This window comes from Hordeum vulgare, chromosome 7H, assembly GCF_904849725.1.
Source record: "Hordeum vulgare subsp. vulgare chromosome 7H, MorexV3_pseudomolecules_assembly, whole genome shotgun sequence".
NCBI classification, from domain to species: domain Eukaryota; kingdom Viridiplantae; phylum Streptophyta; class Magnoliopsida; order Poales; family Poaceae; genus Hordeum; species Hordeum vulgare.
The window spans coordinates 618,840,666-618,853,254 of NC_058524.1; the positions used below are offsets into that span (position 1 = coordinate 618,840,666).

A 12,589-nucleotide genomic window follows, 5' to 3' on the forward strand; every position below is an offset into this window, starting at 1 on the left:
GCTACTAGTGTTACAAGAACATATCTGATGCTACGAGGGTCGACTTCTGTGTGCCGCTGGTGCGCTACAAAGCGACGCTCAGGGCTAAGAAATCCGGCCGTGGATGCTGCTTTGAAGCTGGCCCCGGAGGAATGCAGTTCTGCAAGCGGGATTCTTCGGCAACTCGTTGCCCACAACTCTCATGTTCCGAGACATTGCATGCATGTATGAGCATAACTACAAATAGGGTCTCTGCTGTGAGCGACGTCAGCAACCTCTGCTATGAGTTGGACCCAAGCCACATAGGCACTGACTGCAATACGGTCAAGGACGGACCCAACCCAAGAATCCAGCGGGGGCCAAGTGACCGGGCACACTAATATTTGGCTAACCGGGAGCCCAACTAGTAAAATATTAGGCTTCATAGTAGTAAAAGTAGAAAATGATTTGGGGGCCGGGGCCCCCACTCAGCCCAACGTGGGTCCGCCCCTGAATACGGTTCATGTTGCAATGGGTGACCCCAACGGCGTATATGTCGCAAGGGATGTTCGTAGACCCACGTCATGCAAGGGATGTCCGTAGGACCACATCATGCAAGTTGGAGATGACCACAATACGATCCATGTTGCAATTGATGACTGCAACATGGTATATGCTCCAATATTTGTGACGGGTGGCCAGAACAGATTGCAACACAGCTCGTGTTGGAAAGCCATAGGGGCAACACTGTCCTTGCTGCAAACAATTGTGGCAAACGCAAGCGAAGTTTGGATGGCGTCGCACGCGCCATCCAACGGCTACGTCTACCTTCTTAAAATCTTACCTTCGAGTTTTTTTTAGGGTGCCTTATAATTTTTCTATACGTAAATGTAATCACCCGAGATTCTCTTCATCAAGTGTAGGTTCAAAAATTCACGCACATACCAGCTTTATACACAAGGTTATTATAACAAACATAATCTGAAGCCTTGGCAGACAAGCCATATACTAATTGTGGATTTGCATTCTCGCAAGAAAAACGGTGGATTTGTGATGCACGTGTTAAGGTGAGCACGCACCTCCTTGATATACGGGACGTTATTAGCTCGATCGATGGATCGGGAGCATTATTTGACCGGATCAATCTCTGTACGTTGGCTGCCACCGATGAGATGACTATGAGGGCAACGTACGATGGATCGAGCAGCTGATGCTTATCCCTCCCGCCCTTTTCTCCCGGTGAGTTCGTTTTGACTGAGATCAGTTCCAACCCGCCTACTAAACCCTAACGATAACTTGGGGAAGGCCAAGCCGCCGCGCCTATATACGTACGCTCCCCCGATCGCCCATTCGCCCCCCAACTCATCACAAGTCACAACCAACCCTTCCTCCTTCCTCCTTCCTCAAGCGCGTGAGCTCCTCCATCCCGGCGACCGGACCAAGATGGTTTCCGCCGACGCAGCCCGCAACGTCGTCGGCATCATCGGCAATGTCATCTCCTTCGGCCTCTTCCTCTCCCCTGTGTAAGCCGCCTCCTCCTTGTGTGGTCTGATCTGTAGACATGGAAGGTGGTCGTCGGTGACCTGATTGTTTTTCTTTGCCTTGCCACTGGTGTTGCAGCCAGACCTTCTGGCGGATCATCAAGGCCAAGGACGTGGAGGAGTTCAAGCCGGACCCCTACCTGGCCACGCTGCTCAACTGCATGCTCTGGGTCTTCTACGGCCTTCCCATCGTCCACCCCAACAGCATCCTCGTCGTCACCATCAACGGGATCGGGCTCGTCGTCGAGGGCTCCTACCTCATCATCTTCTTCATCTACTCCACCAACAACAAGCGGGTACGTGCCACATCCCTAACCCCCCCTTGCCAGTCGTTGGCTTTCATCTAGATAGAACAAGATCGATCTGGCCCTAACCGTACCCATGCCCGTCCGTTCGTGCGTGCAGCTGAAGATGCTCGGTGTGCTCGCCGCCGAGGCGGTGTTCATGGTCTGCGTGGTGCTCGGCGTGCTCATCGGCGCCCACACCCACGAGAAGCGATCCATGATCGTCGGCATCCTCTGCGTCATCTTCGGAACCATCATGTACGCCTCCCCGCTCACCATCATGGTACGTACTTACACACCCTCCTCATAGATCGTACGTGTGCATGCACTCTCTTCTGGAGGCGCTGTTATTTTGTTTCATTTCATTTGTTTTGAGCTTTGTTAGTTGTGTGTTTATGCCCTTCTGGTCGTACGTATGGTGTGATAGCATGCATGCATTGTTTAGAAGACATGCATGGCTAATCTGCATGATCCAAGCTCTTGGGCCCAAGTGCATTTGAGTGCCTAGATGCATGCTGCTCACTTGACATATAGTAGATGCACATCACGCACCCAATTTATTTCCACAAGACAAGATGTTGCCTTGTGTACATATTCTGTCTTTTGTGTCTCTAGATTCACGTAGGGGTCCGGCTCCACACACTCAAGTTATTTTACAAGATGCATGCTGTTCAATTCACGTAGATATACTTCAGACACACAAGTTATTTCACAAGATGTTGTTCTGTGTTCATATGTTTTGTCACAAAAGCTCACGGTATTTCTATATACCTCAAAGGTAACGCAACACGTACGAGTCCTTCCGTTGTGGATCTGTACTTGCATGCCGTGTGTATAGCTATAGCCAACCAAACTTTCTGTTGCACCCGGCCGCCAATATCTCGTGTTAGCTGTTGGGGTGACGGGTCCGCAACCCCTACATAGATCTAACTAAAACCTGTGATCCAGCACTTCATCACAAACGTATGTGCCAATGCCCTGAGGACGGATGCATTCATATAGTGCATGCATGTTTCTCTTTTGCTTCTTGTTGTGACCCTCCACTCTTGCCAAATCTATGAGTTATGATGTTAATTAACCAGTGAGTTTCTTTACTCATCATATCTAGATAAAAAATTCAATGAGTCAGCCTTGTTAATTAATTGGGATTACCTAAGTACGTGTGCTTTTATCACCAGATGTAACTACTAAGATAAGATTGTACTTAATACTTTTATTGCAGGGTAAAGTGATCAAGACCAAGAGTGTGGAGTACATGCCATTCACCCTGTCTCTGGTCAACTTCCTCAACGGCTTCTGCTGGACGGCCTACGCGCTCATCAAGTTCGACCTCTACGTCACGGTCAGTACATACTTACATACATACATACAGTTACCCAGCTAGATTTACACTTGTCTCATCGGTCCCCAATGGATGCAGATCCCCAATGGCCTTGGCACTGTATTCGGCCTCGCGCAGCTCATCCTCTACTTCTGCTACTACAAGAGAACCCCCAAGGAGGACAAGAGCGTCGAGCTGCCCACCAGCAACCCCGCCGGAGGCGGCAACGTCTCCGTCGCCGTCGAGAGATAAGCTTTGGCTTGCGGCAGCAGCAGCAAGCCCGCCCGCCGTCTTCAAGTGATTCTGGTCCGGACGGCGGCTGAGATTTTAGCCCTAAACATTTTGAGTGGTAGTTGAATTCCGGGTGATGCTTCAACAAGTGTGGTGTGCTAGTCTTCGTTAGCTAGCTAGTCTTATCGAGTGTGCGTTTCGTGAACCTCTGTCGTCTGCCCTCGTGCAAATTAGAACTATATTCATGCAGAGGCGCAAATTGGAACTTTATATATGTAGCTGAGTTGTCCAGAATAATTACACCATGCTTGTCACGTACGTGCACTCTCTGAATCTACTCTTATGCAATGATGCGCTTGATGAATTAGTTACCTGCAGATTCTAAAAATCTGTTGTAGGATTTTTAGCTTTCTGCGGCGAACACCTTAGATGTCCGTCGGCTGAAACGCGGTTATTTAGAGAACCTAGCTATGCTGGTTTGCGATGTCAGCTGGTGGAAATGTTCACCCCACACAGCCGTGCAAACGGGAATTTCATCTCTCTGGCCCACTCCTCTTCCCGGGCCAGCGTCGCGGGTGGATTAAGCAACGCCAGAGGAGCATCCTCGCACCGGTAAGAATAACATTTCTACCTGTATGCTTGAGCTAATCTCATCCCAACGCCAGTATTGTGGAGTTTCGTGGCTGATTTACAAGTTGATCGAGACCGAGAATACCACTTGCTTCTATACATATACAAGTGTAGGTTTACAACGACGATGTAATTCCCATTTAGCATTTTTTATTTTGTGTAGATGTGTGCAGTGTCGAATGCATAGTAGATGACATGGAAAATTATCAAGATCTTGTAACCACTAATTTACCATGGTTATTATTATGAAATTGCCACACACGTATTGAAATAGAAGCAATTCATGATGTTTTTTGTCATGGCAAATTGTACTTTATGTTTTTTATCCTATGTCAAATTTGCCATAATTTTGTATAGGATTTATATATGTTGCCATGGTTAATGGCAAAATGTTCTATGTGCATGTTCATAAGATGGCAAATTCTTATTGGCACATTACAAATTCATAACACCTGGCTTTGCAAAACATGGCAAATTGTACAGATCTTCGGAACGTATACATGGCAAATCTTTGAATTTGTAAACTTGTCAAATGACATTTTTATTTCACACGGCAAGTAGTATGATTTCCATATTCACATGGCAAATGCATGCATTTTTATATTGATTGCAGCCATGGCCAATTTCCTTTCTTGCAATAGCAATTTTGCTGTAGATACAGACATACAGTGACAACTTATCTTTACTATTGAATTTTTATTGTACATAACATGGAAATTAGTGAACATAGTGATTTTCTTCTTTTCTCCCTTTTGGAAAATTCATAAATTTGCCTTATGTTTTCTAGAACAATATTCTTGTATTTTTTTATGCGCGCATGGAAACTTCCAAAAATTTCCAGATTTTTTCAAAGAAATAAAATCTTTTTTTTGCCATCATATCAAATGTTTTGTACTTTCTCACATGGCAATTTTACATTTTTTGCACCTTCACTAAAAAAATCATTTCATGCACACTGAAATTTAGTATAGGTTCCATGACAATTTTCGTATATTGTCCATGGAAAATGGACTGTACTGACCATGGCAACCTTACTTTATGAACCATGGCAAATTGTCTTGATGAACCATGCGCAAATTTGTCCCCCCACCCCCCGACAATATCATGGTATTCAATCAAACCTAGGAAAATGCACCATTTGCATTCCATGATATGTATACTTGCCCCTATATATGTACTCCCTGTGTAAACTAATATAAGAATGATTAGATAACTAAACGCTCATATATTAGGGAGTACTTTTTACTCAACATTCACCATGATCTACAACTGTATTTTGCCTTAACTTTTTTTGGATCATGGTAAATTTATTTTTGGCCCATGAAAAGCTAACTTAACGATCAAGGGAAAAAAATTATTTGGACTATGCTGGATATTTTTTCGTACGATGTCAGTGTTATTTTCTTGACCATGTCATGATTTATATTTGTACCATGGCAACCTTATTTTGTTGGACCATGGTCAGTAATTTTTCGAACATGGTAAATTCTTTATGGAAGATGGAAAATTAACTATGTGCACTATGGTAGATTTATTTTTTCAAAATGGCAAAGTTATTGTTTGGACCATGATAATTTTGCAAGTTGGACCATGCTAAATTTACTTTCTAACCGTAACAAAGTTATTTTCCATACCAAGGTAAACTGACCCTTCAGACCAGGGCCAAATTACTTGGACCATGGCAAAATTACCTGGACCATGGCAAATTAATTGTTTGCTCCATCGGTGATTTATTTTTCAACCATGGAAATTTAATTGTTTGGACCATGGAAAATCTATATTTTTTGGAACATTGAGTAATTTATTACTTTAACAATGACAAACTTATTGTTTGGACCATGGAAAATTTATTTTGTACACATCATGAAAAAAATTATCACATACTCCATCATAAATTCTGTTTTGAACAGAATTTTTTTAAATATAAAATTTTTCTTGAATAAAGTCTGGTATAAATTTTTTATACCATGACATTTTGCTTAAACATCTCAAGGCAAAAAAATCATTATGCTTTTTCACAATTGTTCTTTGCATTTGTGCCTTTTGCCATCTTCTCATTATTTTAAACAAAGATAACTTTAGGTTGAGACACAGTTTGCTAAGCTTCTATGTGTTTTTAAGTTCTGGAATCCTATGTATATTCTTTTTTTTTTAAATTCATCCCAATTTTCTCCACATGCAAAGTGTACACCTCAACACCCCCACTAAGCAATGCATTTAAATATTCCCTCACACTAAGCCATGTTGGTTTTGGAACGCTTGGAACAGATCACCTATGTATTTTGCCTCGCATGAAGACAATGCCACCACCTTTTGCTTCTGAGAGTTCCAGCTAATCGGATTCGGGCCAAGGTAGAAAACCATGCCCGTAGTGCTTTTTCGGTCATCAACATCACCTGCCATGTCACTATCTGAATATCCACGAAGGATCAATCCTTCCTTTCCCTTTTTGTACGTGCAACCAAGATTAATGGTGCCTTTCACATAGCGTAGAATTTGATTGACCGCGCCCATGTGTTCGGTTGTCGGATTCTTCATGAAACGACTCACGATCCCAACTGAATACGCCAAGTCAGGTCGGGTATGCACCAAATATCTTAGGCTGCCCACAATGCTTCGATACACTGTGGTGTCCACCGTCGGATTTGAGCTACGCTTGCTCAACTTGTGACGTTGGTCCATTGGAACTTGTGTCGCGTAGCAATCTGACATGCCACACTTTTCCAATAACATAGTAATCGCGTAGGCCGATTGACATAGGGAAATCTCTCGAAGCTTTGCTTCACTTCGATGCCCAAGTAATAGCTGAGTAATCCCAGATCACTCATGCTAAACTTATTCTTCATTTGCGCCTTGAAACGTTCAATTTCTTGTACGCTATCTCCGGTGATAATCAGATCGTCGACATAAACTCCAACTAGCAGGTTTGAGCCTTTGGAGTTCTTTGTATAGACTGCGTGCTCGAGGGGATATCTCTTGAACCCGAGCGAGACCAGACTTTGGTCTAACTTTGAGTTCCAAGCTCTTGGCGCTTGCTTCAACCCATAAAGTGCCTTCTTGAGCTTGTAAACTTTCCCTTCTTCGTCTTTCTTCTCGTAGCCGAGGGGTTGTTCCACATACACTTCTTCTGTGAGATCGCCGTTGAGGAAAGAGGATTTAACATCCATATGATGAACCTTCCAATCCTCTTGTGCTGCCAAAGCTAGGAGCACTCTCACCGTCTCGATTCGAGCAACCAGTGCAAACACCTCATCATAGTCAACTCCTTGACGTTGAACGTAGCCCTTTGCAACGAGTCTTGCCTTGTACTTCACAATGGCACCCTCCGTGTCCTTCTTTAACTTGTAAACCCACTTCAAACCTATCGTCTTTTGGTTTGGAGGTCGGGTTACCAAAGTCCACGTGCCATTGCTCTCAATTGCCTTCATCTCCTCATCCATGGCGTGCGTCCAGCTTGGACTTTTGCTCGCCTCTACGAAGTTCGTCGGCTCCTCAACTCCGAACAGACATAGTCCGGAGTACTCGAGTGTAACTGGCTTTGTGTACTTGTAGACTTTCTTGAGGGTCTTGTAGCGACGAGGCCCTGAGGAATCCGTTGTGGCTTGCGAAGGAGGCGACACAAATTGTGTCGGTGTGGATGCACTTGAGGAAGACGGCTGAGACCCTGGTGTGTCATCGACATCCGTGTCGTCGGCGTAGTCGTCGTGACCGTGACCATCATCTTGATTGTCGTCGTCACTATGCGCCTCGTTGTCGATGTTGTCGTCGAGATCTCCGCCTGTGTCATGCGCGGCGTTGTCGCTATCTCCTTGCGACCTATGCGCGTCGTCGTCGGTGTCGGCACCATGATGATCACTACCATTGTGGTCACCTTGGTTGGGCGTCTTGCCAACCACCTGGACATCCTCCCCTGCATCATCATCAGTTGGAAATTCAACTGCAAATATGTTACTGTTTGGAGCATCGTCGGCTGCGGCGCTCCAATTCCACGCTTGGTTTTCTTCAAACACGACGTCGCGTGAAAGACGCTTGGTTTGTGGATCGTAGAAACGGTATGCCTTGGTGCCAGAACTGCTCTCGTATCCGATGAACACCATCTTGGTGCTACGATCGGCAAGCTTTGAGAGGTGCGGCTCCGCCGTCTTCACATGTGCCACGCACCCGAATGTCCGTAGATGAGACACATTCGGCTTACGTCCGTAAATTGCTTCATACGGAGTCTTGCCGATCACCGCCTTCGTTGGAGCCCGGTTGAGAAGATAGACCGCCGTCGAGACAGCTTCTCCCCAAAAAGTCCCCGGCAGGTTCTTGCTCTTGAGTAAACTCCTTGCCATGCAACGACGGTTCGATTGCGCCTTTCAACGACCCCATTCTGCTGCGGCGTGTAAGGTGCCGTGAGGAACCTCTTTATGCCAATCTTCTCGCAGTAGTCGTTGAACTCATTCGACGTAAACTCTCCGCCGCGATCTGTCCGTAGAGCGCGAACCTTCAGCTTGTGTTCCATCTCTGTTGCAGCCTTCAACTTCTTGAATGCTTCAAACGCCTCATCTTTAGATCGTAGGAGAATGACCCACATATATCTCGAGTAGTCGTCTACCACAAGGAAGAAATACTTCTTTCCAGCGTGAGTTGCCTGGGTGATAGGGCCACATATATCACCATGGAGCAGCTCGAGTGCATCACTTGCACGATAGGTAGACTGAGCAGGGAATTGCCTGCGGTGCTGTTTTCCAACCAAGCACCCGTCACATACTCGATCAACATGGTCGATAACTGGCATCCCGGATACCATCTCCATCTTTGACATCTTCTTCAAGGCGTAGAAGTTAACGTGTCCAAATCTAGCATGCCATAACCACGAATCATCATCACTCTTGGCAAGCCAACACTCCGGTTGAGATTGATCAAGGTTGAGGATATAGAGCCTATTCCGTGTGCGATTAACACGAGCTAGCACGTTTCGGAGGTTGTCGAAGATCGTCATCACTCCGCTCTCGATATTCACCTTGCATCCATTCTCGTCAAGCTTCCCAATAGAGATGATGTTGTTGCGCAACCGTGGGATGTTGTACACTCCGGTGAGTATGCGATGTTCGCCTGTGAGACCCTCAAAGAGGACAGATCCTTGCCCGCAAATCTCCACAGCTGAACCATCACCGAACTTGACCGAGCCTTCAACATCGTATTCCAGCTCGAGGAATTTCTCCTTGCACCCCGTCATGTGGTTACTGGCACCCGTGTCGAGATACCACGACATGTTCTGATCACCGGATAACTTTGATGTCATTTTTTCCTCATGAAGTAGCACCTTCCGGCTTGGTTTCACAACCACCGTTTCAGCGAGATCACAAACTTCGGCCATCAGAAGACCTGGACCTTCGTCTTCCTGCTTTGCCAAATTTGCCTTGATCTCCCGCTTGTTAGGCTTCGGACAATCCTTCGCAAAGTGACCCATCTCGTTGCAGTTATAGCACTTAACCTCGGATAAATCCAAGTTCCGTGGCTTCCGCCCTTTAGATTGGTCCGCCTTACCACGACCTTGTGGCTTGCCTTTTCCTTTGCCTTTTCCGGTTTGTCCGTCGCGCTTCGCGTTGCTTGAGCCTTCGCCACCATCACGCCTTCCTTTGCTACTTGGGGCCTCCCAATCTGCGCGCGAGTACATGAGTTGGTCGCTACCTCCTCCTTTGCCTTTCCGACAGCCACGAGCATTCTCTTCCCATGTCCGCAAGCGTCCGATCGCCTCCGTTATGGTCATGTCGTCGATGTCGTAAAGCTGCTCGAGCATGCCGATGATGTACGTGAATTTATCAGTAACTGAACTGAAAAACTTCTCCACGATCTCGGTCTCCTCGAGCTTTGCACCAAGCGCGCGGATCTCTCCCACCAAAGTAGTAAGACGCATGGCATAGTCGTTCACCGATTCAGTTTCCTCCATTTGCAACTTGTGAAATTGGCGCTTCAGCACTTGTGCCCGAGCCTTGGTGACGCGATCTTCTCCAATCCTCATCTCCTTGAGTGTGTTCCATGCCTCTCTTGCCGTCTCGAACTCCACCAATGTCATTAGCACGGAATCCGGCACGGACTGGGCTATGGCGGCCATGGCACCTTCGTCGGACTCGTCATCGACGTCGTCGTCCGTGATTGCCTGCCACACTCGGAGGGTTCGGAGAATAATCTTCATCTTCACCGCCCACACGCCGTAGTTGGCGTCGGTGAGCATCGGGTACTGGATGGGGATGTTGCGATGCGCCTGGACGTTGGCGCCGCTCGTTCCTCCACCACTGGTTGCTGACTTGACGCCCTTCTTCACCTTGTCGCCGTTCTTGTTCGCCTTGGCACCGCCGCTGCCGGACTCGACCGACTCAGCGTCGCTGTCCGTCATCGTAGATCGTAGATCGTCGAGGCTCTAGATACCAATTGTTGGTTTTGGAACGCTTGGAACAGATCACATTAGCAAGACACACGTAGCTGGCCGAATAAGCAACCAAGCAGGCAGCTTGATCGATTCTTGTGAGTCTAGTACGTGGGTCGCTGTGGTCTGTGTATTGCGTACGTACGTACGTGAGCTATTGTCTGATCGAAACTTGCTCGGCGAACGGATCAATCAGGAGCGAAACTGGTTTTATTCGATGCGTCTAAACTTGCTACTTTTCTCTTTTTCTTCTTGCGTATATATAGTAGGGATACAGACGTTGTTGCTTCCAACACATAGCCGGCTTGGCCATCAATACGACGTAGATCCGGACTCGTACAACACTTGTCCGGTTTACTACATGAGAACGAAACTGACTAGTATCAGGACTCTAGACTAATACGTGACTAACCTAATACTACAGCTAGATTAATTCTTACAAGCCATGCGTTAAGTTTGCGATGCATCTAACTCAGAAATTACAACTATTTTTGCATCAGTCTATTTTTAGGAATAACAATTTTTACTGTATATTTTTTCCAGTAGATATAATTATTTTTAGCAACTATTTATGTATTTTTAACAAAGTTACCATAGCAACGCACATGGCATTGTCTAGTTTTTAGTTTCATACGTGGCATGGTTTACTCGTATCGACATGGCTAAAAACATAATTGCTAAGCTTGAAAGTTTAACCCATTTTGGAACATGATGTAGTTTATTAAACATGTCATTGCAATTGTTCGTTTTTCCTATTCAATGTCAGGTTATAATCCTAGTTTCAAGGCTTGATAGTAGTCAGCAGAAAACTATTTTTCTGTTTCGTTTTTGCATAAAAATGGCGGTTGGTAGTGGGGAGGCCCATTAAATATGATTGTCGGGCGGCCTAGGTCATGTTTAGGAGAGGAGTCTCCTGGCAAAAAAAAATCATTCGATGGACCCCCTTATAAAACGGTTCAAATTTTTGTCCAAACGGACCATCCATCGAATGAAATTGCTAGAAAGAACTACGTGCGTTATAGATTGGCAAAAAGACCCCCTGAATTTTGACGGCAGGCGCGTCCGGTAACACGTGTCACCTGCCGTCACGGGAGTAGGCGGCCGACACCCGCCGCCACGCCTTCAGGCGGCCGCCCGGGATCTCGCGGTCCCTGCGGCCACTGACGAGGGCGCCAGCCCTGTGCACCGCACGCTGTTGCTGTTGCTCTATCTGACACACTCTGCATGCTCTCTCGCTCTCTCACGCACTATGCTTTTAAGACGAATCATAACCATCAATCACTACGTCCTAATCAGCATATCTAATCGCACCCGGCGAATGAATCAAAGTCGGCTTTTCTTTTTCTCCATTAGCGCGCGGCACAACACACGACATAACTGACACATATACCCGTCTTTTCCTGCATGCATACCGGTCCTTAATCTGCAGCTGCAAAGATTAAAAAAAAAGAGAAAAATTGATCGAGAGACCGCTGCGTGATTACAAGCTTCAGTCCCCCAGCCTTCCACATTATCTTGGCCGTAATGGTCAGCGCGCGGTGCACAGGGCTGCCGCCCTGGTCAGTGGTGGTAGGGCCCACAATCCTGTGGCTGTCGGGCGTCCGCCTGAAGTCATGGCAGCAGGTGACACGCATCACCTGGCGCCTGTCGTTAAAATTTAGGGGTCTTTTTTGTCAATCTGTATCGCAGGTAATCCTTTCTAGCAATAACATTTGATGGATGGTTTTTTTAAACAAAAATTCGATCGGTTCATTCGCACCAAATATCGTCCACATTGAATGTCATATTAGTATTAGGGTGCAATAAATATCACGGGATTCTTTAATAGTAGTAAGAAACATTTCCACAAGAGCACATTCACGCCTATTCATGCAGACCCACAGACCACTACGCACCTGGCGGCTATCCTTGGATGCCCGGTTGCTTTCTTTCCTCAATATTACATAGGGATTCCTCTTTTGACTCATAAACTTCACCTGACCGACTTCTTTTTCATCATCGACAAGGTAGACATGCGTTTGGCTGGTTGGGGTGGCCTTATGCTAAGTCTGGCAGGCAGGGCAATCTTGGTTCGCTCCGTCCTTCGCGCCCTCCCCATCTATGCTATGAGTGTCCTGCTCCTACCCGCCGGAACCTTGCAGGAAATAGAAAAACGTTGTAGAGCCTTCTTTTGGACAGGTCAAGATACAGTTGCGGGCGGAAATTGCACAAT

General features: G+C 46.3%; 1 protein-coding gene across 1 annotated transcript; it reads left to right on the top strand.

Moving 5' to 3' along the window:
- Positions 1-1,325: 1,325 nt before the first annotated feature.
- LOC123412734 (bidirectional sugar transporter SWEET6a-like) lies at positions 1,326-3,653 on the top strand. The gene is made up of 5 exons (XM_045105671.1): positions 1,326-1,481; positions 1,579-1,795; positions 1,905-2,066; positions 3,006-3,125; positions 3,204-3,653. The coding sequence occupies exons 1-5, from the start codon at positions 1,402-1,404 to the stop codon at positions 3,354-3,356; spliced, it is 732 nt and encodes a 243-aa protein (XP_044961606.1). The 5' UTR covers positions 1,326-1,401; the 3' UTR covers positions 3,357-3,653.
- Positions 3,654-12,589: the final 8,936 nt, after the last annotated feature.

What these genes read in the sequence shown, in the direction of transcription:
- LOC123412734 (XM_045105671.1), top strand. Translation starts at nt 1,402, where the DNA reads ATGGTTTCCGCCGACGCAGCCCGCAACGTCGTCGGCATCATCGGCAAT. An exon ending in ACTCCACCAACAACAAGCGG is followed by an intron (nt 1,796 to 1,904) that starts GTACGTGCCACA and finishes TCGTGCGTGCAG; the next exon opens with CTGAAGATGCTCGGTGTGCT. An exon ending in CCTCCCCGCTCACCATCATG is followed by an intron (nt 2,067 to 3,005) that starts GTACGTACTTAC and finishes CTTTTATTGCAG; the next exon opens with GGTAAAGTGATCAAGACCAA.